Source organism: Sorex fumeus, unplaced genomic scaffold (genome assembly GCF_029834395.1).
Source record: "Sorex fumeus unplaced genomic scaffold, SorFum_2.1 ptg000149l, whole genome shotgun sequence".
NCBI classification, from domain to species: domain Eukaryota; kingdom Metazoa; phylum Chordata; class Mammalia; order Eulipotyphla; family Soricidae; genus Sorex; species Sorex fumeus.
The window spans coordinates 2,408,296-2,435,170 of NW_026606206.1; the positions used below are offsets into that span (position 1 = coordinate 2,408,296).

The following is a 26,875-nucleotide window of genomic DNA, read 5'->3' on the forward strand; positions in this document are numbered from 1 at the left end:
TTGCTGGGTCAAATGGGAGCTCAATTTCTAATTTTTTGAGAATCATCCATACTGTTTTCCAAAAGGGCTGATCCAGTCGGCATTCCCACCAGCAGTGAAGGTGGGTCCCTTTCTCGCCACATTCGCGCCAGCACCGGTTGCTTTTGTTCTTTTGGATGTGGGCCAGTATCTGTGGTGTGAGGTGGTATCGCATAGTTGTTTTAATCTGCATTTCCCTGATGATTAGTGATGTAGAGCATTTTCTCATGTGCCTTTTAGTCATTTGGATTTCTCTTTGCGAAAGTTTTTATTCATTTCATCACCCCATTTTTTGATGGAGTTAGATGTTTTCTTCTTGTTGAGTTCAATCAGTGTTTTTATGTCCTTGATATCAACCCTTTATCAGATGGATATTGGGTAAATGTCCTTTCCCATTCTGTAGATTGTCTTTGTATTCTGGTTATTGTATCTTTTGAGGTGCAGAAGCTTCTTAATTTAAAATAGTCCCATTTGTTTATCTCTGTTTCCACTTGGTTGGTCAGTGGAGTGTCGCCTTTGAAGATACCATTAGCCTCAATGTCCTGGAGGGTCTTGTCGACCTTGTCTTCAATGCATCTTATGGATTTTGGTGGCCGCACGATTTTGAAATTCCAAAATTTTAACAATTAAATCTGGAGGGATTTCTGCCAAAACCTGCTGGGTTCCGATATTTGTTCCTGAGTCTCTGGGATCAGGGCTGTTAAGCAGCTTGATCAGGACCCAGAAGGGCCGTTCATGGGCGGTGACTTGGGGTCTCATTGGAACAGGGAGGAAAGGGCCAGCTCCACCTCCATCCTGTGAGGCCCCACATGTCTCTTCACTGTGGGCCAAAACCTGACTGTCAAGTGGCCTCTGGAGGATGGCAGCCACTGAGCTGCCTAGGGGGAGCAGGCGAAGGGACAACAGCCTTTCCCCCCTGGGGTGACCCGGTGACAGTAACCTACTGCGGGGTCCAGATGCGTTTCTGCCAAAAGCCACTGGGTTCTGAGATTTGTTTCTGAGTCTCTGGGATCATGGCTGTTAAAGCAGCTTGATCAGGAGCCAGAGAGGCTGTTCGTGGGTGGCAACTCAGAGTCTCGTTGGGATGGGAGGAAAGGGCCGGCCCCACCCCCATCCTGTGAGGCCCCATGTATCTAGTCACTGAGGGCCCAAACCTGACTGTCCAATGGCCTCTAGTGGATGGCGGCCACTGAGCCACCAAGGGGGAGCAGAAACCAGAGAGGCCATGCCTCCAATTATATAGCTGAGCCCGAGGTAGTTTGTGGGTGTGTCTCCCACATTCCTAACTTTTGGCCGTTTACTTTCTTGGTAAACTTTCTCCAAGTTTTTGGGGTCTGGCCAAAGGCACAGCAGCGATTTTGGGGTATCTGGAAGTCTGAAGGCGCCATCAGACTGCTGATGCACTCAGATTGACCTGCTGGCGGCGCCATACCCCCTGCTTTTGAACTTTTTATTGATATGTGATTGTACTCTAAAACTATATTTAGGGTTTTTTTTTTAGTTTTTTTTAATTGAATCACTGTGAGATAGACCCTTACAAAGTTGTTCATGATCAGGTTTCAGTCAGACAGTGCTCCAACATCCCTCCACCAGTGTCCCACCAGTGTCCCAACAGCAGTGTCCCCAGTTTTCCTCTCATCATTCTCTACCTCCCACCTCCAGCCTGCCTCAATGGCAGGCGTTTTTCTTATTCTTCTCCTCTCTGTCTCTCTCTCTCTCTCTCTCTCTCTCTCTCTCTCTCTCTCTCTCTCTGGCATTGTGGTTTGCAATACAGTGACTGAAAGGTTATTGGAATTAGCTTTAAATAAGAAGTCAAATTCAGTGGTATTCAAATGGATGATGTGAGTGAGGCTCCCTTATGTTGAATACACAAGTAAGAATAAATTATTCATGGCACTTTCTACTTGCACTTCAAACACTACTCACAAGTAAATAAAATTAGAGGTGACAGTTAGAGAAGTAACTCCAAGGGTTAGTAGTGTACAAGCTTTGCGTGCAGGAGTCCTGGGTTTGATTCCCACACAATATGGTCCCCCCAGTCACGGAGTTGTAACCCTTGGACACCATCAGGTGAGGCCCTAACAGAAAAGGGAACAAAACAAAACAGGAAGCTGAAATGTTTGAAGGCGGGGAAGTACAAGGAAGAGTTTGCCTGTGAGAGGGAAGGGGAAGGAGAACAGAGCTTAACCTTTGAAATCTTTCAGAGCTCCCAGTTCTGGAGACTCCTAAGGACCTGGCTTGAGCTTTATCCATTTGGAATATTAAGGAAGAATTCCACTCTTTTCTCTAGGAAGTGGTAGTAATAGGGGGGCTGAAGAGATAGTACAATAGGCAGAGTGCTTGCCTTACATGTGGCTGACCTGCATTCGATTCTCAGCATCCCATATGTTCCCTGAGACCAGCCAGGAGTCATCCCTGTGCGCTGAACCAGTAGCTAGCCCTGAGAACTGCTGGGTATGGCCCAAAACCAAAATAAGCAAAGCTAAGTGGTAGAAAGAACTATTCAGGGACTTAACTTCATGGTCAGAACTATTATAGAAGACTCTTATTAGATTGTGTTTTGGGCATGCTAGCTTTAGTGCCTGAGTTTCCTCATCAGTTAAAAATGGAGGTGATGATGGCATCGCTCTAAGGGTGGTCAGAAGTAAATGAACTCACATCTGTTACTCGCACAGACTCAGGCATGCGGTCAGCCCTCTGTGTCAGAAGTCACAGTCATTACTTGCTTTGTCAGCTTGGCTCCCTCATCCCTTTGGTTATCTGCTCCCCTCTCATTCGGGGAGATGAGTTTGGTAGGGATTTCCGTTTCCCTGCTCCCACTTGGATACTCCTAGAATTTTCAAGCTGACTTCATGCGAGAGAAGAATTGCACTCGCCTCTGTTTAAATAAAGATTATAAGTCAGAGACTGACTGTTCCTAGCATGTGACTGAGGCCTATTTGTAGGGCAGGACTGTGTTCACCATTATTTCAGTCCCTAAATCTAGTCATGATTGAAAATTAGTGTTTCTGGTTTTGTAGTGAGTCATCACGATCATGATCATCCTGTTGTTTGTTGATTGCCCTGAGCAGGCACCAGTAACATCTCCTTCTTCCTAGCCCTGGGATTTTTTTTTTAAATTTAAAAAATTTTTTTTTTGCTTTTTGGGTCACACCTGGCGATACACAGGGGTTACTCCTGGCTCTGTACGCAGAAGTTACTCCTGGCAGTGCTCAGGGGACCATATGGGATGCTGGGAATCGAACCCGGGTCGGCTGCGTGCAAGGCAAACGCCCTACCCGCTGTGCTATTTCTCCAGCCCCAGCCCTGAGATTTTAAAAGAGCCATATTCAATGCTCTTTCAGGGTTAGGAGAATGAGACCCAACATTGTTATTGGTATTTGGCATATTAAGTATGACACGGGAAGTTTGTCAGACTCTGCCGTGTGGGCAGGAGACTTTTGGTAGCCTGCCGGGTTCTCCAAAGTAAGAACTAGATAATAAGATGTCACGTGGCTGCATTTGCTTCTGGAAGCTGGGTTTTATAGTCTCTGGCCATTGATGGGACCATCTGGAACTGCGGCAGCTGGTGGGTGTGACGCCCACCTACTGGAAGATGGGGAATCTGGGTGGAGAAGACCCAGTCCTGATCTGAGCAGGCTTGGAGATCTCAGCTCCGGGACCCACATGCCTGGGTTCCTTTGCAGGTTCCTTCATGCATGAGGCTTGTCCGGACGTGTGAAGAGTGGTCTCAGCATGGCTGTGGCTGGTTCTGGAGGTCCTCAGTTGCTGGGGCTCTGCTCGGGGCGGGGAGGGGAACTCAACCCGCCCCCTTCCAAGGGGCCTCGACGAGGACAGCCAGGCACAGGGGCAGGAGACTCTGCAGTGAGTCATAATAATTTGATTTTTTTTGCTCAGGTTAGCCTGCATTAGGTTTCTGTTCACTATGTACGCTCTGTCCTCTGCATTAAATTGGGGAAAAGATTGCCACTGTGTTTTCATTTTTTTCTGATTTTGTGTTGGTTCCATATCTAGCTGTGCTCAGGGCTTACTCCTGGCTCTATGTTCAGGGGTCACTTCTGTCAGGGTTCAAGGGACTATCAGGGGTGCTGGGGATCAAACCCTGGTCAGCAGTGTGCAAGGCAAGTGCCCTAAACTCTGTAATATCTCTGACCCCTTCCTTCCTTCCTTCCTTCCTTCCTTCCTTCCTTCCTTCCTTCCTTCCTTCCTTCCTTCCTCCTTTCCTTCCTCCCTCCCTCCCTCCCTCCCTCCCTCCCTCCCTCCCTCCCTCCCTCCCTCCTTCCCTCCATCCCTTTTTTTATTTTTAAGTAACAGAACTTTCAGGTTTCTTTCAAGATTCTAGGAAAACTAAAGATCACGTTTAGGAGTGTGTAGAGGTATTTTAGGAGTCATTTTCAGTCTTTGTTAATTTTTTGCAAGAATGTATGCCCACCTCAATTTTACTTTCCAGCTAACAGTCCACAGCATCTGGTGACTGAACAGACTTTTCTGACTGGACAAAAAGGTCCAAGAGCCACTTTAGGCTCAGATGACTGAGGGCCATCAAGCCAGGGCTTGGATGAGAGGAAAGGAGTGGAGAGGGCAGGAAAGTGCTTTGAGGTGGCACAGGCAGCAGGCCCACGTTCCACTGGAGAGTGGGGTGGGCAGAGCCAAGATGCCAAGTCCACCAAAACCCTCTCAAAGGCCCAGACTCTTTCAAGACTGATCTCCCAAGAGTTTCTAGGGCACACATCAAAGTTACGAAGCAGTGGGAAGTAAGAATGGGATCAAAGGAAGAGCAGGATGCTTCGATGACTGAAAGGGACTGGAGGAAGAGAAGGAAGTTTAGAGAAGCCTTTCTAGGGAGGGAATAAGGAGAGCGGGGAGCGGAGGGGGACCTGGACAGGACAGCATGGGAGAGTGATGGGGGGGAGGAAGACTAAGGAGATTGATTTAGCAGGACGGCCCAGTTGGAAGAGGAGCTGAAGTTGCAAACCCCAGTATCTCTCGAAAAGCTTCTCTTAAACTCACCCTGGTGAGTTACGGGCGCTGACCTCGTGGAACCCGGGAGTGATTTAAAATCCCAGTTTCCCCTCTGCAGTCCTTACTGTCCGGATGTCACAGACAGAGGACACCGGAAGTCGGTTCAGAATCTGTAGATATGCACACGATTGTGGGAGTCTCAACAACAACAACAACAACAAAAACAAACAAACAAAAAAGAAGCAGTTGCGTATTGGGTCACTCCCTGCAACCCGCCGAGTCCTCTGCGCTGAAGATGAACCTTGTGATTTGATTGCGCAAGGCTTGGGGCTTGGTCCTCGGACACCAGAACTCAACTGCTCAGGCCAGAGAGATGCTGGAGCCAAGGATTTTACTTGGGCCCCAAAGGGTCCGGTTCTTCCTCTCTCCCAGGAACCATGCAAATGGTTCGCGAATCCTGTAGCCACGTCCGTTTCCCGACTTTGGTGCTGGGTTCAGAGATCGCCCAACGACTGGGTTATTTGCCTTCTTGCCTTGCATGCACCGACTTACCGTGCCCTTTGGAAGAAGGCCAGGTGGTGCCCAGGATGCCCCGGGCATCAGTTGCCCAGCGCCGCGCTGCTGCCGTCCCGCCTTAGGGAAAAAGGAGCTCGGTGGGTCAGGAGCCCGGACACGTCCCACTCACCCAGCCAAGCGCCGGGCCGAGGCCCCGTCCAGGCCACTCTGCTGGCCGCGCGGACACCAGGTGTCCCCCTTCTGCTTCCAAAGCCCGAGCGCCTCCAGGTGCCTCCCGCGCGCGCGTCCCAAACTTGAGCGCGCGGAGCGCGGCCGGCCCAGCGCGCTCGTGGGGGGCGCTCGGTGCTCGGGGTGGGGTGGGGGGTGGGAGGTGGGTGGGGCACGGCATTCCGGGGGTCCCGGGGAGGGGCCGTGGACGCGGAGGGCGGCTCGCGTCCGGCAGAACCCAGCGACCCGCCGCTGCCGCAGCCGCGCGCGCGCAACTGAGCGGAGCCGAGCGCGCGGTGGTTAGCGCTCGGGGGGTCCCCGAGGCGCCCCGGGGGTCCCCGCGCGCGCACCATGGCTGCACCCCGCGGCCACCGAGTGCAACTGCGCTTCGTGACCGAGGAGCAGCTCTTGGGAGCGGGGCCGCTGTCGCCCCCGGACCCGACCCCGCTGCTCCTGGAGGTGCGCCCGGCCGGGGAGGAGGCGGCCGCGACGGTGACGGACGGTGAGGGGCGCGGGGCAGGTGCGGGGGGCTCGTCTGGGCGTCAGGCTGCGGCGCGGGGGTCTCGGAGCAGGTGTGCGCCCCCCACGGAGCCCCCCACCCCAACCCCAACTCCAGCAGAGGCTGGCGGGGAGGAGGAAGGGCGGGCGAAGTCCCGAGCGGCGTCTTGGGATGCTCGGAGGAGGGAGGCGGACGCTCTCCAAGTCGGGGCAGTTTCTTGCCCAGGTCGGGGATCAGGCGCCAGATGACCCTGCCCGGGGCCTTCTGCTCCGCGAGCCCAGCTGGGCGGGCCCCCACGTGGCCGGCCTTCCACGCGCGTGCGAGCTTCTCGGCCCCCCGTGCGCCCCTCGCGCCCAGGCTCCCCGCCGGGCAGACGCAGTTCCCAACTCTGGGGCGATCTGGAGGGGGGGTGGGTGCAGACAGTCCGCGAGCAGTGGGCAATGGGCCCACTTGGAGGTTTTATTTTTTATTATTATTAGTAGTATTATTATTTTGGCTTTTGGATCACACCCGGCATAGGGGGATGTCCAGGGGTTACTCTCGGTTCTGCAACTCAGGAGTTACTCCTGGCCCTGGCGATGCTCTGGGGACCATATGGGATGCTGAGACTCGGACCCGGGTTGGCCGCATGCAAGGCAAACTCCCTACCCGCTGTTGCTATTGCTTCAGCCCCTGGAGTTTTGACTCAAATGATGACCTGTCCAGAGGACCTGCCGGCGCGGCCCACTGGGGCTCTCAAAACTGTGGGTGTATTAGAGAGGCGATTCAAATTTGGGTGCGGGGGTGAGAGGGACTGTCTTGGGCTTTGGGGGGAAACCTTTAGGCAGACACATCTTTGCCTATAAACCTGAGGAGCTCTTCCTCCTCTCTGCAACTAAGCAGAGTAGCTGACCAAGTGTAGCGAGCAGAGTCTGCAAAGAGTCTGCATTTCCTCGGGCCCTCCTGCGAAGTTTCTGAGCAGAGTTTAAAAACATTCTGGGCTGTGCGAGTACACTCTCCAGCTCAGGGTGAAGAAGAATATTCGTTCACTTCTGCATTCAAGGCATCACAACAGTTTCAGGCTCTTAGTAGACACTCCTCTGTGCTTGTGCTATTAAATCAAAAACCTTTAAAATAATGTCTTTGGAGGGTTAAGGCTTGCTTGGCAAGAGATTAAAAATTTGGCTCAGACACAACACCCGAGAGAGCCAAAGAGGCAGGGTGGAATGGGGGAGGGATGGGGGGTGGGAGGGATACTGGGATCCGTGGTGGTGGGAAATGGGCACTGGTGGAGGGATGGATACTCGATCATTGTATAATTGAAACCCAAGCACAAAAATTTGTAAGTCTACAACTGTACCTCATGGTGTCTCACTAATGAAAATTAAAAAAATTAAAAAAAAAATTTGGTTCAAGGATCAGAGATAGCCCAATGGCTGGGGCATTTGCCTTCTTGACTTGCATGCTGCCAACTTGAGTTGGATTCTTCCAACCATTGATTTCCAGGAGTGATCCCTGAGCCCAGAGACAAGAGTGAGCCCTGAGCACTGCCAGGTGGGGGGGGGGTCCCCCCAAACAAAAGCTGACTCAGCAATTTATCAGATGTAGTTGGGAAAGAGAAGTTGCTTTTAGAGTTTCCCCTCGGGAATTCTGGGCATTGAGGTGCAGTGAAAAGAGGGCATTATGCCGCTTTGGTCACCGTTTAATCTGTAGCAGACATGTAGACAAACAAAAGAACAGATTTGAGACATAATTTAGTATCCTAAGCATCTCTTTTTGCACAAATACCTGTTAAGAGAAAAAGATAAATCCAAATTCCAAGGTGATTGAAACCGTATTATCGTCAATGCTCCTATGGAAAGCTATGAGCTCTCCCCCAGTGCAGGAAATCAAATGTGAAAATGACCTCTATGGTATGTATTAGACCAGAAAAAATGGAACAGGAAAGAATAATTAAAATTATGACAGGTGACACATGAAATTTTGATTCAGTTCCTTGGGAAAATTACTAACAGGCATAGAATTCTCTTGCAACAGTTTCAGTCCTAAATTGCATTCTATAGAACGCAATATATATATATGTATATATATATGAATGCATTATTAACACTTGATACACTTTTTTGGACACTTTCTGGAGAGAAATTACCATTAATTTTTCTTTTTCATAAGATATATTTGATGTATTACTGTGTGACTTATTTATTTATTTATTTTTGCTTTTTGGGTCACCCCTGGCGATGCACAGGGGTTCCTCCTGACTCTGCACTCAGGAATTACTCCTGGCAGTGTTCAGGGGACCATATGGGATATTGGGAATTGAACCTGGACCATATGGGATATTGGGAATTGAACCAAGGCCCTACCTGCTGTATCATCTCTCTAGCCCCCTGTGTGACTTTTAAGGTGGATAGCCATTAATTAGATACTGTGAATAGCCTGTAAATCAATTGCCTTTATTATTGATGTTTTGTACCTTTCAGATTACATAATTATCTTCTGGTTGGGATAATTAAGTTTAATCCTTCAACAAGGTGGATAATTGCAGTATAATATTGCTCTCATTCATTATGCTTTACATTTTTGTATCTCCATGACATACTGGTTGTTGCAAATTTGTATCCTCGCCTCCCACCTTCCCTCCATCTTGTAGCCACCATTTAATTCTGTTTCATGAGTTTGACTTTTTCATAGATACATAGTATTCCACGCTATCTCCACAGGCTACATATATCGCAATTTAAAATCCATTCTTTTTGCTTTTGTTTTTTGGGTCACACCAGGTGATGCTCAGAGATTTCTTCTGATTCTATACTCAGGAAGCACTTCTGGTAGGGAGCACTTGAGGGACCATATGGGTATCAGGGATTGAACGTGGGTTGACTGGCAATGCAAGTACCCTACCCACTGTACTATCACTCCAAGCCCAGCTGTGATATCTAGACAGTTGTAATATGGTAAGAAACACGAGAGTGGATATATAGTTTCAAAATCTGTGGCAGAAGAATGCAGTAAAAAGTGATGTCTACTGCATCGTTGGTGGAAGTCACTGGTATTGATGCCGGTGGGCTCCACAGGTAGCTTATGTGAAGCCAGGAGGAGAAATGTGATCACTGTTTCCTCATCTGCTTCTGCCATCCAGGCCCCAGGGTTACTGGGTTCTTGTCTCGGCTTGCAGAAAGGAATTTCAGAGCTAGAAGAGCAGCGAAGTAAAACGGATTTTATTGGGAGGTTTTTGAAGAGGAGGAGGAAGAGAAAAGTGGGAGAGAGAGAGTAATGTACTCAAGAGAGAGCACAGTGTTAGTCTCCCATTTTGTTGCTTTATGTTCCCCAGATGAATGCAATCTTTCTTTGTCTGTCCCTCTCTTTCTGACTCATTTCGCTTAACATGCTACTTTCCATGTAGTACCACTTGTATGTAAATTTCATGACTTCAACTTTCCTAACAGCTACATAGTACTCCATTGTGTAAATGTACCAAAGAGTGGCTGAGATTAGCACCAGGAATTTTGCTCCGTGACTTGGAGGCCAGCCACACATGCTAGGGGAAAAGGCAGCTCAGATTAAGAGGGGAGCACCAAATAAAGGGTGTTGGGAGGATCCTCCCAGGATGGGAGAAGCATGCTGAGAGTAGACTAGAGACCGAACATGATTGCCACTCAATGCCTCTTTTGCAAACCACAGCACCCAAAAGGAGAGAGAAAACAAAAGGGAATGTCCTGCCACAGAGGCAAGGTGGGATGGGGGGGATGGGGGATGGGAGGGATGCTGGGACCCATGGTGGTGGAGGATGGGCACTGGTGGAGGGATGGGTACTTGATCATTATGTGACTGAAACCCAAGCACAAAAATTTATAAGTCTATAACTCATGGTGTTTCACTAATAAAAAATAAATAAAAAAAGAGAGAGAGCATGGGCTTCCCCAAAGATGGAAAAGCCCCTGCACACATCCCAGCATTAGATAGGAAAGTACACGTCTCAAGAGGGGAGATGTGGGCCACACATGTGCTTGGGTACCACATGGCTTAGCCACTTGGGTGCAAACAGCATATGTGCGCCCGTTCTTTGTTCGTTCTTTGTTCAAGGTGGCCTTTAATGGGTTTTTCCAAGCTGCCCCCACGTGGGCAGCTAGATAAGATTATTCTAGCTAGATAAGAGTCTCTTGCTAAAGGTTGGTGCTGAGTGGGTAGAGTCGGGAGTGCTCGTCTTGAAAACTCCTTTTCTTGACCTTTGCTCCTGATGGATCGTCTCTTGGAAAAGTCCAGCCTTCTCTGGTCTGGGCTCAATGTGTGTTAATCAGATTAAAGGAAGGAATTCAGGATCCTCCAGTAATTTATTTCAGGCTCCTTCTATAGGGAGGGGTCCAGTTCTCCTCAGGGTCCGCTGATGGAGAAGGTCTTATCAGGTCTTACTTTCTATATCCACAAGGTGGGTCAGACTTAGGACTGGTGGCTTTTATTTCTTAGAAATTTCATTGCCATGATAGGGGGAGGGGGTGGGCAGGCCCTTCCCTAACCTACCTGCCTACATCAGTACAACTATTATGGAAACAATATGGTGGTTCTTCAAAAAAATTAAAAACAGTTCTAGATAACCTAGCAATTCCACGTCCAGGTTTGTTCCTAATGTGTTTTTATTTACTTATTTATTTATTTGCTTTTCGGGTCACACCCTGCTGTGCACAGGGGTTACTCCTGGCTCATGCACTCAGGAATTATTCCTGGCAGTGCTCAGGGGACTATATAGGATGCTGTGAAACAAACCCAGGTCTGCCTCGTGGAAGGCAAACGCCCTCCCTGCTGTGCTATCGCTCCAGACTTCCCTTCCCCCCCCCCCCCCCGCATGTGTTTTTATTATTATTATTATTATTATTATTATTTGCTTTTTGGGTCACACCCGGCAATGCACAGGGGTTACTCCTGGTTCATGCACTCAAGAATTACTCCCGGAGGTGCTCAGGGGACCATATGGGATGCCGGGGATCGAACCCGGGTCGGCTGCGTGCAAGGCAAACGCCCTACCGGCGGTGCTGTCACTCCAGGCCCCCCACCCCCAATGTGTTTTTAAAGTAGCTCTTTTACTATTTCACAAACTAGATCCCAGAACTGGTGACTTTGTATTTGAGGGATCACACCTGGCGGTGCTCAGGACTTACTCCTGATTCTACCCTCAGGGATCACTTCTGGTGGGGCTTGGGGAGCCCTACAGGGTACAGGGAATTGAAGCCAGGTTTTCTGCATGCAAGATAAGCTTCTTACCTGCTGTACTATCATTCTGGCCCCTGGAAATGTGGATTCAGTGAAATGTTTGACTTTATAGCATATTTATAGAAAAGTGGAGGTGAGGCAAGGTAAATGGATATGGTGATGATTACTGTGGAAAACATACCTTTATTACTCTGTTTCCAAAAGGAGGGGAGATTTCAGGATAAAACCCCCATGTCAGTTGAGTTCAGACTGTGGTGGCCGAGAACCTCCTCCCCCGGCCCCAACAAATTGCTGAAGAATGAAGGAGAAAGAATGAAAAAATGGGGCCACAGCCTCGTTGGTAATTAATGGGCATTTATTTCATTCTTTTTTACTTCTCTCTTAGTGTAGTCATATAGAAATCTTGAAGGGTGAGGTCCACATAGGTGGGGCTGAAGATTATAATAACAATAAACAGATGCAAGAACTTCAGGGGAAGTTCTTCTAAGAGATGAACTCAAGGGCAAAATCCCATTTGGGGGTTCAGCACTCTAGATTACTAGGAGGTCTGCTAAAGGGTGGGATCCTATCAAAGGGTGTATCGCTTTATCCTTCCTTAACTAGTAATCCATTTATTTCTGGTCATTTTGTAGGAACACAGTAAGAGATATATTAACTTTAAAGGTTGGCTCTTCCTGGGGACATCTCCCTATGTATCCCAGACTACAGTCCTCAGGCCAAGTTAGCTTTTCCTTACTCCAGGAGGGTCCATCAGTTACTTCTTTTGGGGTCATGACAGAGTTTGTCCCATGACCGTGCTCTTAACTTAAATTATAATTTCTTATGGTCCTTAGGGGCTGGAGTGATAGCACAGCAGGTAGGGTGTTTGCCTTGCATGCAGCCAACATGGCCAACCCGAGTTCGATTCCTCCACTCCTCTCGGAGAGCCCAACAAGCTACCGAGAGTATCTTGTCCACACGGCAGAGCCTGGTAAGCTTCCTGTGACATATTCGATATGCCAAACACAGTAACAACAAAGTCTCACGATGGAGATGTTACTGGACCTGCTTGAGAAAATTGATGAATAACGGGAGGACAGTGATGGTGCTTAGCTGGTCACTTTTCGATGCCAGGGTAGCTTACAGCTTGACTTGGGTCCATTTTGGTCCCTCATCGGGAACCTTCATTTGGGGGTGTTAGGAAGTAATGACAACTGAGCCTTATCTCAAGTAAGTAGGATGGATGCTTAGGAGCAAATGTTATTCATAGTATGATGGATGCCCAGGAGTAAATAATATTCGGAGTCAATTCACTCCCATGTTACAAAAGCCTAGCACCGACTGTCTTCCTGCGTATACAAAAAGGACATTGCTAGACAATGCAAAGGGCATACAAGAAGAGAAAAGCAATATAGGATTGTTCGTGCCTGATGGAATTTGGTGTGCCTTGGGAGCACTGTTAGTGGGAGTAACTCAAAACCTAAGCTCCTTGAGGGAGGAACTAGGACAAACCAGTGCTATTCAACAGTCAGTCAGAGCACAGAAGGGAGCGATGTGTGGGCAAGAGTCTTTTCTGCAGGTTTGGATCAAAAGAACCTGAGAGGAAGATATGCCGGCTATTTGAAGCATTTTATTTTATTATTATTATTATTCTTTTGCCTTTTGGGTCACACCCGGCGATGCTTAGGGGTTACTCCTGGCTCGATCACTCAGGAATTACTCCTGGTGGTGCTCGGGGGACCATATGGGATGCTGGGAATCGAACCTGTGTTGGCCTTGTTGGCTGTGTGCAACGCAAACGCCCTACCCGCTGTGCTATTGCTCCAGCCCCTAGTTGAAGCATTTTAGCAGATGGTTCACTGCAAGGACTGTGGCTGTCCCTAACTGTCTGGTACTTGCTCTGGGATGGTGGGTCTGGTAGATAGAAGCAGGGATAGTCACTAAGTCAGTGAAGGAGGGGATTGCAGTGTGGAGATGGGATCGATCGCTTCACATTTGGAAAGCATCCCGGCTGGGGAATGGTTTCCTCTAGGAACAGACTGACGAGAGAGTCAACGCTGGGAGGGTCATTTGGGGGATTAGCAGAAGGCTCCCAGTGTCAAAGCATCAGAGTATCGAAATGAAAGACATGGTTAATGTAAGAGAGAATCAGCATACAAGGCAATTTGCAGTTTAAAGTGGGAGCACATGTAGGAGGGGCTTGTGGATAAGGATTTGACTTTATGAGGAGGAAAATTTTTTGAAAGTTGCAAGGGGAAACAAAATGAGGGTGGAGGTTGACTTGCTTCTCCTTCCCTCTCAAAGCATTTCGTGAGGGGCCATACTGAAGGGACAGTGCAGAGCCTTCTACATAGGACAGAGGCCATAGGTAGACTCATCTTCCAGAGCAGCGAGAATATCCTTCCCTTTCTCTGTTTGGACTTGTTTTTTAATTAATCTGGAAGAGTTAGGAATATATACACACAAACCATGTATACACACAGTGTATATATATATACACACATATGTATATAGATACACACACAAACACTATAATATATATACACTATATATTAAAAATATATATATTCCTAAGCTGCATAGATAATCAGGTTTAAAACGCAGTGGTTTTTGTCTCCAGGGTATTCTGAAAGACCGCTCGTTTTCGTTCCCTAGTGGTTGCTCATCTCATTAGGTGAGCAAAAAAGAACAGAAGAGAAGTCAGAGAAAAATATCTTTGGTATCACATGGGAGTAGTAATCTTGCTTCATTAACTTCTATGATAACAGAGGTAGTCTGCTGCTTATGGACTGGATCTTGAAATCAGTTTCCTGAGAAGAATATAAACTTCATTGCTTTTTAATTCAAAAAACTGTTATTGAACACTTCTAGTGTACTAATCACTGTGCCAGCAGCAAGTGAGCGGAATAAAGTATTTATGGAACTAATATTTTCTTGGGGAAGACAATGGCCAAAGACACAGAAAGATGATTCCAGAAAAAGATAAATATTTCTTGCACTGGTGGGGAGAAACCAATCACGAATTGATAAAGAAAAGAAAGGAAAGAATCCTAAAACAGAGATATCCAGAGGGAGGCCAGTAACAGAGTATGGCCGGGGAAGGCTTCTCTGTGTGATGAGATTTGGTCTGAGGCAGGAAGGATGAAAGAAGCCAGCTAGGCAAAGAAGAGGAAGAAAAATATTACAGGAAAAGGCAATGGAGAAAGGCCCAAGGCAAGAACTTGATACGTTTGAGATCGCCAGAAGAGATGATGCTTGTTAAGAGAAATGGGGAAAGATTGTGGAGTTGCAGTTCCGGTTCTCATTATTACTGAAGCATAGCAAGCTACCTGAAAGCTTGGCGACTTAAAATAACAGTTTTCTAATGTTCTCCAAGTCTGTGGTTTAGGAAACAAGCAGAACTCGGGGAGAGGATTCTTTTGTTCTTTGTGGCATTCGTTATTTTTACTTTTTTATTTTATAGATGTTTCATTGTACATTCATTATGCTCACATTTATTCTTATTGATTTATTTTGTGAATATTTTGATTTGAAACTTTTTATTTGTCTCAACTTTATTATATATATTTATTTATTTATATCAGTGAAACACCATGAGGTACAGTTATAGACGTACAGATTTTTGTGCTTGGGTTTCAGTTATACAATGATCAAGTACCCATCCCTCCACCAGCGCCCATCCTCCACCACCACGGGTCCCAGAATCCCTCCCACAACCCGTCCCCCCCACCCCACCCTGCCTCTGTGGCAGGGCATTCCCCCTTGTTCTCTCTCTCTTCTTTTGGGTCCTTATTTTTAAGTGTTTAGCTGGTGCTTTATCTGTCTTGTGGTTTGAAGAAAGTTTCATTTGCCTGGGCTGACTTGATGGCTAGTTTTTTGGTTTTGTTTCTGTTGTTCTTATTGATTGTTTTGGGGGTCATTTTGGTTGGCCAAGGTGCCCATCGAATTAACCAAAATTTATTTTGGGATGTTTTTCATGAGGATGTATTAAAACAGATGAATGGACTTGGAGGGTCTGGTGAGTTAGTAAGGGGGATAAAGCACTTGCTTTACATGTGACTGCTTCCAGTTGCATTTCTGGCACCGTATATGTCTCTCTGAGCACTGTCAAATGTGATCCCTGAGTACAGAGCCAGGAGTAAACCCTGAGCACCACTGGGTGCGTTTAGTTGAATGCCTTAAAACAAAAGAAGACCGAATTTCCACAACAAGAAAGAATTCTGCCAGTCAGTGATCTTTGCACTAGATCTACAACCCTTTTTTGGGCCTTTTTACTATGCCAACCTGCACTGGCTAGTCTCCATGATTATTTAGGCTTTTTTTTTCTTTTTGGGTCACACCCGGCGATGCACAGGAGTTACTCCTGGTTCATGCACTCAGGAATTACTCCTGGTGGTACTTGGGGGACCATATGGGATTCTGGGAATCGAACCTAGGTTGGCTGTGTGCAAGGCAAACGCCCTACCCGCTGTCTGTGCTATTGCTCCAGCCCCTGGGCTTATTCTTTACACAAGGAAGTGTGAGTCTACTTTCCTCTCTCTCTCTCTCTCTCTCTCTCTCCCTTTCTCTTTTTTTCTCTTCTTATTTTCTTTCTTCTTTTCTTTTTTCTCTTCTTTCTTTCTTTCTTTCTTTCTTTCTTTCTTTCTTTCTTTCTTTCTTTCTTTCTTTCTTAGGTGGGGGGTTATACCTGGTGGTGCTTAGAGCTTACTCCTGTGCTCTGTGTTCAGTGGTCTCTCCTCGTGGACCTCTGGGGACTATATATGATGCTGAAGATTAACCTGGGTTGGCCTTGTGCAAGGCAAGCGCCCTACCGACTGTTGCTCCGACCCACTGGTCCACTTTCAATGTGGCCCCAGCAATCAGCTTGATATCTACATTTGGTTTCCTCAGTCCAACTGGAGTTTCCTAGTGCTCAAAGCAGAAGCTTACGTTACATGTGATCCATGGAGGAAATTAATTAGTATTATCTCTGTCAGACTCATGTAGAATTACTCAATCACTCATTCACTGATTCAAAGGAAGAATTAACAGACCCTTCATCACAATCATTAGAAAGCCTAATCAGAGAGCACAGGTTTTAATATTGAGGACAGTGGACCTCCTTATTCTCCATTCCCCAAATAAGCTGGTCCCACACTTCAAAACATTAAATCTTGTAGACTACTTTCTCTGAGGCGTAGTGAGCAGGAAGGAAGGAGGTGTCCCTGCTGGACAGATGCCTGTCCTTTTCCCAAGGGAGCCTGAGAAGAAAGGGTGGAGGTGGGGAGAGCAGCTAGAGTTATCGCGCAATGAACCATGAATAGAGTTTTCATTGTAAAAAAATTCTTTATTGTTAGAAACATTGCAGGTTGGCGATACTGTTATACTCATGACCCCTTGGGAGTGAATGCTAAGAACCGTGTCTCTTGAATTCTAGTTACTATCTAAATGAAGAACAACCGTCATGCATTGCAGGCTGAACTTTCTTTGCATGGACACATGAAGGAGAAGAAATGAAAACCTCCCCTTTGCCCCCCCCCCGCAACAATACAAAAGCTTGGAATATATATTCAGATGTTCTGAAAAGCATCACATTGATCTTTGTTTAATAGTCCCCTCCCCACACTGTAGACCATTCCTTATATATTTACAGTCAGATTTAACCTTGCTGCTATTTTAACCTTGCTGCTATATTAATTTAAGCAACTATTTAGATGTTATTGTTACATTGAAGAATTGTTACAGCACATGAAATGTAGAACCTTGCTGAGTAACTTCCCTTTTTTTCTTTTTGGTGTGATTTTTATGAGGCAGAGTGCGTTCATGATTTTATTATAACTTTCCAAGGAAGAGCTTTAATACAACTAAATTGAGATGATCAACTAAACCTGATGTGGTGTTCTTATTTTGTGTATGATTGAAGAAAAGCGTTTCTTCGCCCAGACAGTAATGGAACCTTGAATCACTGATAAATGGAAAACTGTTCAAGGCCTTCGCATAGTTGAGTATAAAGACATCGGGCTTGAGTACACATGACAAGATTTGTTTTCCTTGTTAAATAAAAACTCTTTAGGGTTCTTTTCTTCTCACTATTTTCCATCATTGAATTAAGTTATGGTCTTTATTAATGTAAAAAGCAACCATTGTAAGAATGAAAGAAAGAACTTAATTTTTCTAGAGTTAAGGCTCAAGGCTTATCTGGTAGAGTCTGCAAATATAGAGAAAGTCATAATCATCTGCTTCTTCCCCATCAATGTAAGTTCATAAATGTGTTATATACATACATATCTGTGTACACACATACACACACAAACATACACATACACATGCACACATGCACACACACATATATAAATATATATACATAAAATTGACAGGCAGAAATAGAAGAAAATAAAAGAACAATTTACATTGCATCAATATTTTACAATAACAAAGCATTTGTCTATTAGAGTACATGCTAATGACTAAATTTTGGCTAATTAAGAACTGATGGGCCAGGGATCAATTTCTTTGAGGCAGAAACCATTCTATGTGTGAGGATATTCAGATTAAGTGACCAAAAATGTCCAGTAAAGTAATTTTGGTTTTGTTTTGGAGTCATATGAGCCTGGTAGTGCTCAGGTCTTACTCTCGGCGTTGTGCTCAGTGATCACTCCTGGTGGTGCTCAGGGAACCATACGAGGTGTCCAGGGAACAAACTAGGGTCAGCCATTTGCAGACAAGTGCCCACTTGCTGCCCTATGTCAGCCCTTGTTTGACCATGTTTGACCCCCCAATTTTAGAGCTGCTCTGCATAGTCCCCTTGTACTCTCACAGCACGGGGCAAGAACAGAGCTGGGTGGGAAATCGCCCCTTCTTCATAGCTGGGAGCGAAGGAGTTACATCACTATCTTGTATTTCCATAAAATTAAAGAAAATGAATCCAAGCTTCTGCAACTTCGGCTTCTCTGTACTCAATTTTGCCAACTTTCTTTTAAATCTGTATTTAGTATTGATGAATCAGCCAGTTCCAAGATAGGCAATGCATTTTGTTGAATGCTTACAATCAATGCCATTGGGATGAGGAAAGAGGTAGAGAAAAGAAAAAACGTATAGTTGTCCCTTCATTTTAAGAGTTCCTACTCCAGGGCTGGAATGATAACACCGCGGATAGGGCGTTTGCCTTGCATGTGACCAACTCGGGTTCGATACCCAGCATCCCACATGGTCCCTAGAGCACCTCCAGGGGGTAATTCCTGAGTGCAGAGCCAGGAGTAAACCCTGTGCATTGCCGAGTGTGACCCAAAAAGAAGAAGAAAAAAAGGGTTCCTACTCCAAACAAAGGGATTATTGGTGCATTTAAATACATCTCACTGGCTTCCCATTTGTGCTTTTTATTGTGACTGGCCTCAGAGTACCTGAAGTTATCAACTACTTTAAAAGACAAAGGTCACAGCTAGGGTGGTGGTGGGGGTGAGAACAAGAAATAGTGGATGGGGGGTAGAGACAAAGTAAGCACAGAGGTGGAAGGTCTGGAACACTTTGGTTGTAGGAAGGTGCAATGACTTTGTTCATCCAAACCGTGGCAGTTTACACGATTGTGAACGTGTTGCCTAAATTCCAATGAAAAAAAATAAATGAATGAATTGTTAAGTAGATGGACTCAATAAAGATGTTCCACCTTAGCTCCATGTGATAGAAAGATTCCTGCTAACCCTTTCTCCTCATCCTTGTTCAGGCAATTTGAAGAGAAAGTGCAGCCTGCTCTCTCTATCCTCATTCTCCTCCTCCTCCTCCTCCTCCTCCTCCTCCTCCTCCTCCTCCTCCTCCTCCTCCTCCTCCTCTTCCTCCTCCTCCTCCTCCTCCTCCTCTTCTTCTTTCATAGACCCTGGGTGCCTGGAGCTTACACACATTTTCCTTCACAGCCAGGGTTTCATCCAGGTGTGCTCACTGAAGCTGAAAAGATGAGGTTTCCCTTGTTGAATTAACATTTAGTTTTAATTTATTGTTTCATGCTGGGACCACAGCCAGTTGAGTTCGGGGCTGACTTTGGTCCTGAAGCTGGCCGTCTCTAAGGCAATCATTAAATCTCTGAAATGACGCTTTAAATGCTTCACTTGGTGGAAGAATCGTGTATTCTTTTTCTTTTTTTTTTTTTTTTGTTTTTTGGGTCATACCCGGTGATGCTCAGGGGTTACTCCTGGCTTTGCACTCAGGAATAACTCCTGACGGTGCTCGGGGGACCATATGGGATGCTGGGATTCGAACCCGGGTCGGCAACACCCTACCTGCTGTACTATTGATCCAACCCCAAGAATCCTGTATTTTTGAATCCGCTACTTTTGTGTCTGTGTATATGTGTCTGAGGGATTGCTGGATAATCTAAGTCACTCTCTGATCATTAAATGTCCCTCTGTTTAGCCTTTTTATTTCTTTGAGTTAGCCACTGGATATATTATTACTTTCAGTTTTGTAGTAACTTGGAGGCAGATAATATTGACCTTAGTGTATTGGTCCATTCTCTCCTAGATAGAGTGTCCTCCGAATCTTACTACTTACCTCTTCTGATGATCCTGGGTTGTGTCTTTTTACCTTCCTCAATTCTGTTTGGGATTCTGGGGAGGAAGAAATAGTGCTATGAGTGGGTGAAGCTCTTGCCTTGTAGGATTCATGACAATATATATGGTCTCCTGAAGCCCAGCAGGAATGATCCCTGCGCACGGAGCCAGGAGTAATCCTTGACCACTGTTGGATGTGTCCCCCCAACCCTTGCCCCCCGACTCCACCCTCTGCAAAACAACAGTAACCAAAACTTGAACTTACAGCCACAAACCCAAGATTTTTTTTTTTATCGAATGAAGAAGTATCTATGTTCCCCTCCCCAAGGTAACCGGAACATTCTGTAGTCCAAAATGCTCAGAAACAACTATGTAGGACAAAGGGGTTTTATCTATATAAAAACAATTTGAATTGGAGAGGTTGCCTCACCAACACAGGCTGGTTTGAGAGAAAGTGGAAGTCTGGTTTTATATCTGTCAGAGCTAAGGTGACTTCTAGTTTAAACTGATTCTAATAGTTATTCAGGTAACGCACACATATTCATGAGGAAAAAATCAGCAGGCCCAGTTGAGGAACATAAATGAATATACATCTCATGTACAGAACATGGCAGAGAATTATCATCAGGGGTGTGTTATCTTAGTGCAGTCACGGAGAGAAGGGTGACTCGAGGGCCCAGAGGGCTCCTCTGAGCAAGTCTTCGCTGGCTTGTACCAACCAGCTTGGACCCCTTATAGTCGGAAGTGATCGAAAGACTCCTTCTTGAACTGTCAGTACCAGAGTATGTCATAACGGAACTTCTCTCAGGCAGAGATGGTCACAAGCTCCGAACTACAGATTTCAGGCCCATCCATTTTAGCTTTCCCTCGCGCCAAGGAGTCCTTCAGAGCGTTATAGCAAGAGAAGGACCAAGTTGCAAAAGCTCATTGGAAAGTTCAGTCCCTGGCACTTGTATGGACCCTGAGCACCAGTAGGAGTAATTCCTGAATGTAGGGCCATGAGTAAGCCCTGAGCACAGCTGAGTGTGGACTGCCCCAACACCCCTCCCCGCAAAAGAGAAAAAAAATCCTTGTGAAAAGTCATAGCAATTCACGGCATTTTCATGCCTTGTGATTGATAAGAAGGAAAGAGGCTGTTGCAGTTCCTTCTTAGTCATTAGTAAGGAAGTGCCAGTGATTGGGCAGTTTTGAAGCTGTGTATGGGGAGATGAGTTGCATTTACTGGATCAGGCTACTCCTCCCCTGGAAGTTTCAGCATGCTCAGCTTAGAGGTAAGATGAAGTCTGCTTGGTCTAAAATATATTTTGCAAAATCACATTGCATTGCTTACACTTAGTTTATTCTCACCATTTTAACATCTTTATGAGTAGGCTGGCAATGTGGTGATCAGGCAGGTTAGATTATTCCATTTACTGGCTTTATGACCTCGCACAGGTTCACAGAATCTGCCTGAAGCTTTCTCTTCTCTCTGGGAAATTGAGATAATGTTTAGCTCATAAAGTTATGGGGAAAAGAACAAGAAGAATGAAAAGGGAAAAATATCTACAGATGACTTCTATTATTTTTCCAAGTACACAGTTTAGAAATGTATACATAGATATGAAAGTAAATATGGAGAAATGAATAAAAACAGATCTGCAAATAAGGCAGAGGTATTTTACAAGCAAAGACATCATTTTCATGGAGCATACACGTTTTATTATTTGGAAAGTATTAGAATGTTTTGTCTATGCTGGACTTCCTGCAGGACAACTGGAGAAAAATGGCATTTTTCTAACAGCGTCCTCATCTCCTTTTTTCTCACCTTGGCAACCCTGCTGATGATGATAGCAACCTCTTTGCTGAGGAACCTTCCCTCAAGGCCTTACCATGTGCTCTTCTTTCTGTTGGAATGCTGTCCCATGTTCACATCCCATCTTGCCTTTGTGTTTCAGGGTCCTATTGGAAAGTCACTTTCAGAAAGAAGATCTCTTATTATGCTGAACACCACTTTTCTTACTACATTCTCTGCTACCGATGTCAGTCCACTGGCTTTCATAGCAATGACCACAACTTGTAATGAGAAATTAAAAGAAAATATTTATCCTCCGTTAAAGTGGAGCCTAGAGTCATAGGCCACCGACGACAAGATTGTTTAATATGAAATTGTAAGTGGAAAGGAAGAAGTTAATAGATGTTTTGGAGAACGCGAGTAGTCGAAGCATATTTTTTTTCCATTGAGGAAACAAAAGGTCATAAAGAATCAGGAGTCCAAGTCAGGTGAAAAAAACGGTGCATGTTAGAACTGTGCATATTTTGCATTTTGTCTTCATGAAATTGAGTTCATGGTCAATCTCTCTACTAAGAAAAGGTAGAAAGGCCTCCAGTAACATTGTGTTTTTAACGTAGAATGTTTGTTGTAACCTCGTGGGAAATACAAGTCAACCTTCAGCCTGTTCTAACTATTGAAAAGCTTGTGAAACATGTTTGTTATGGGAAATGGTATTGACTCACTGCATGTTTATTTTTAAAAATTGCATTTGTTAGAATGTTTGCTGTAGAAAATCGAGTTCATTCATCTAGTTGTGTTGCACACAGCAGCCCTGGGATGGGTAACTTTCCTGACTTTAGCGACGCTCCGGTACCAGTGACAGGGATGACGTTTATTTATTAAATCATGTGGTTCATACTGCACATCGACCATGAGTCAGGCACTAGTTCAGGGCAGTGTGTAAATCGCACGGGTTACTACTGTCTGCTGCTGCATATGATTAACCACTAATGTAGTGACTTAAAGCAACATACATGGATTCCTTCCTCGTTCCTGTGGTCAGGAAAGTGGAGTGGCCTAGCCGGATCCTCTGCTCTGAAGCTTAGCAATGGATTCCAATGTTCCCCTCATAATGCCAGGTGACAGGGATGTAGAGGTTAACAACCACTAGCTGAGTGGGTACAAGCACGGGCTGATGCTGAGCTTTCATTGGCGCTTGGAGAGGTGAATTGATTCTGAGCCAATGTATATAGTTGTTGGATGAATTCAGTTCATCCAGTCCTGTTCACCAAGAACCTCAGTTCTTGCTGCCAGATTTGCTGGAGGTCACCCCCCAGTTCCTGGGTTCCTATGAATAGCCTAACAGGGCAGCTTGCTTTAACCAAGCCAGTGAAAGAGAGTGAGTTTCAGCAACGTGACAGTCGTTGTCTGGTGTGACCTATCGCGGAAACATCATCCACGACCTATACTGTCGTCTCATTATAAGTCATGAGATTTATAAGCTGTGCGCAAGCTGTGAGGGGAACAGTCGCCACTTTTGCAGAGCAAATATTCGAGGAAGCATTAGTCTTTTGTCTGTGATCGCCTTCCTGTAAACCAAAAGGAAAAAGCAGAATGTTCTTTATTTGCTTTTAAACCACGTTTTCAAGTGCTCCAGGCATACTCCCGGTCCTATGCCCAGGGATCACTCCTCACTTTGCTGCAGGGATCATATCATGGCGGGGATCGAATTGACGTTGGCCCGTGCAAAACAAGTGCGTTAACCGCTGGACTGCCTCTCCAGCTCCCAAAGAATTGTTAAAATATTAGTTGTTAGAGTTAATCCTACTCTGGAGCCCTGAGGCAATTTGCAGTGAAATAACAAAAACATGTAGAGAAACTTATACAACATCTCCTAGCAGAGCTACAATGAGCCAGAAACTAGGAAATCAGCTGCACTGAGATTCTGACTTCTAGGGCCTCTGCGCTGTTTCAGCTGGCTAGTTGGAGAAGACTTAACTGGAAAAGAAGAAATCCTTTTGAGACCACTTCGATTAGATTTTAGGCAACTTTCCTTCCTCTTGATTTCAGTTATTTGTCTGGAGGGCTCGTCTGGCTTTTCGTCTATGCAGGGGAGCGATGTATTGGATATAAATTTTATCTTACATTTAAATTCAAACTTAAAGTCAGCAAATTGCATGACTTTATCATTTTCTTATGGTAGGGTTGTATTGTTATGTATCATAGATTTTTTTTTATCTAGTTACCTATTCTTGGACACTTGGGTTGTTTCCAGATTTGGGTTGTTGTGGTTAGTTCTGTTAAGGAACATAGGGGTGCAAATGTCTTTTCTCCATTTTGTTTTTGGGTCTGGGTCATGTATTATGAGAAGTGGGTTTGCCGAGTCAAAGGAAAGCTCAGTTCCTAGATTTTTTAGGAATGTTCATATTGTTTTCCAGAAAAGTTGTACCAGTCAACATTTATTAAGTCACTCACAGGTGAGATGCATTTCAAATACAAGAAATTTCAATGAAGTATGAAATGAAGGAAAACAAAGAAGTAAATATATATTGAGAAAGGAATCAGAAAAAAAGAGCAAGAAATAAGGAAAAGAGAAGGGGAGAAGTGAGGAAGGAGATAAAAGAGGACAAGAATGGAATAGAGGAAAAATAGAGGATGTTGGAATCCTCACTGTGGATTTGCTTCTTAGGAGGTAAAAAACAGTCCCCAATATTAGTTTTATAATTTTTGTATTAGCCATGTCCAGTGACTTGAACTCACATCACTTAAAGCACAGACATTTGCATAGGCCTAGAATTTATATTTTATAATATCATATTATTGTTATGCTACTCTTTTATACTTCCAAGTTGAAAACATTAGTCTTTGGGAGCTGGGGAGATAATACAGCGGGCAATGCACTTGCCTTGCATGTAACTAACCTCGATTAAATCCCTGGGTCTCCTGAACCCTGCCAGGAGTGACCCATGAACACTGAGTCAGGTGTGAGCACTGAATTCCTCTGGCGTGACTTCCAAACCAAACTAAAACAACAACAGGGCAAACAATCAGAATTACTATTTGGAAATATAAAATATCTTTTTCGACAATGCTGCCTTAACGTGTCTAATCATGATTGACTCTGAATCATAGACTCTGACTTGAAGCTATTTTTTTAAATTTAACATGTTTTCCAGAAGGGATTTAAAGGAATTAATTCATTTTATTGAGATAATATGGTTTGCAATGATTTTTACAGTCTTGATTTCTTGCAATACTACTCCTCCCCCACTCAGGACCCACCAGAATGTCAGAGGCCTCTATCCTTGTCTTATGTCCCTTCCCTGACCTGCCTTTTAAGCCTCAGTAGGCTGATGTGTTGGAAAGAGTTTATTTCTTCTGGGAATTGTATACTCATTTTCTTCTTTAGAAAATGTGTGTGTGTGAGATTAGATATATATACATATACACATATATAAACATGTATACATACAGATATATAGATAGATAGATATCCGTATATATATCAGTTTTGAGGACACATCTGGTAGTGCTCAAGTCTCACTCCCGGTGCAGTGCTCAGGGATTATTCTTGGCAGGGCTTGGGGGACCATATGGGGTACAGAGTATTGAACTCTGGGCAACCATGTGCAAGGCAAGCACCCTGCCCTCTGTTCTGTCTCCAGCCATAGAATTTATGTTTCAACACAGAGAGAGGTTCTGGTGAGGTTTGAGAGAAAATGGGTTCCTCAGATTTTGGGAAACCAGAAATTGAAGTTTAATGAAGAATCCATACATTTGAATAGAGAAGAAAGTGGCTCTGAATTGTGTGTATTGGTCTTACCGTGACTCTTCTTAATGATACCGCAAATCCCAAGGTCTTTGTCAGTATTTCCAATTAGTGTGGCTTCCCTGTTGCACTCGGTTAAAATCTGAGGAAAGGTGTAAGAACGGACCTAAGATTTCAAAGTACCAAACAGTGATGTAAATTGAGCCAGATCTGGAAGTGAGCATTCAGATCCCTTCTCTGTGCTTGGAAAACCAAAGGTTTGTGTAGTTGTTTCATGGATTTCCTCTGGATAAAGCTGGCTTTTTATTTACAGGGAACTTCATTTCCAATTATTTTCCTCCTCAGAGAAGGCTGTTTCTCCCCTTTTTGTTCTTTCATTGTTGAAGGCTTCTCCAGGTCTCTGCTCCATCGCTTCCGCCCTCTGTGCTCCAAGGTCACTCTCAAGAGGTCACTCCTGTGTGCTGGTGCCCCTCAGACTTCACAAAGGTTTGTGCAAATGTGGACGTGTCCGTGAGAAGCCAAGGATTGAGAGACTGATGACAGAACCTCCGTCCAGAATGGTGGTGGGGAGCTCAGAGCCGTAGCGTGGTGGGGACACATTTGCCAGGGCTCTATCCCTGGCACCCCCTGTTTGGTCCCCGTAGCCCTGCCGGGAGTAACCCCTGAGCATCACCCCGTGTGGCCCAAAGACTGAAAATAATAAATAGCAAATAAAAATAATAAATAATAATAAAACATTGGGCTGGAGTGATAGCACAGCGATAGGGTGTTTGCTTTGCACACGGCCGGCCCGCCCAACTGGGGATCAATTCCTCCGCCCCTCTTGGAGAGCCCGACAAGCTACCCGAGAGTATCTCGCTGGCACATCAGAGCCTGGCAAGCTACCCTTGACGTATTTGATATGCCAAACACGGTAACAACAAGTCTCACAATGGAGATGTTACTGGGCCCGCTGGAGCAAATTGATGAACAACGGGAGGACAGTGCTACAGTGCTACATTGTTGCAATGACCATGTTTGGCTGTGGTGCTCACCCACTTGGCCCCCGAGCTCCTTAGAGAGGGAACACTTCCATTGCTGCTCACACACATGCTTACAGGATGTAAAATACCCATGCTTTTTTTTAAATTCACCATGAAATCACAGAATTATTCATGATTGGTTTTCAGGCATATGATGTTTCAACGCCAATCCCTCCACTAGTGTCTACCTTCTGCCACCAACGTTCCCTCCCCTCATTCTCCTCGCACCCATCAGTTTCCTCTTAGAAGAGCCACTTTAATATATAAGTTTTGCACTGTGGTTTACACTGCCGTTGCTGATAGGATTTTCTTCATACTTGACCCCCTTTCAATCTACCTCCTCCCAGTTGAACATCCTGTCCCCCAGTACTTCCCATCCTGTCCCCCAGTACTTCCCATCCTGTCCCTCAGTACCTTCCCATCCTGTCCCCCAGTGCCTTCCCATCC

At 45.4% G+C, this 26,875-nt stretch overlaps 1 protein-coding gene across 1 annotated transcript in view; it reads left to right on the top strand.

The window, feature by feature from the left end:
- Positions 1–6,054: 6,054 nt before the first annotated feature.
- Positions 6,055–26,875, top strand: part of LOC130016241 (histone-arginine methyltransferase CARM1-like) — a 327,432-nt gene continuing 306,611 nt past the window's right edge. The window contains exon 1 of the mRNA XM_056106917.1: positions 6,055–6,205. Within this exon, the coding sequence (XP_055962892.1) occupies positions 6,055–6,205 (151 nt within the window). The remainder of the gene's footprint in view (positions 6,206–26,875) is intronic.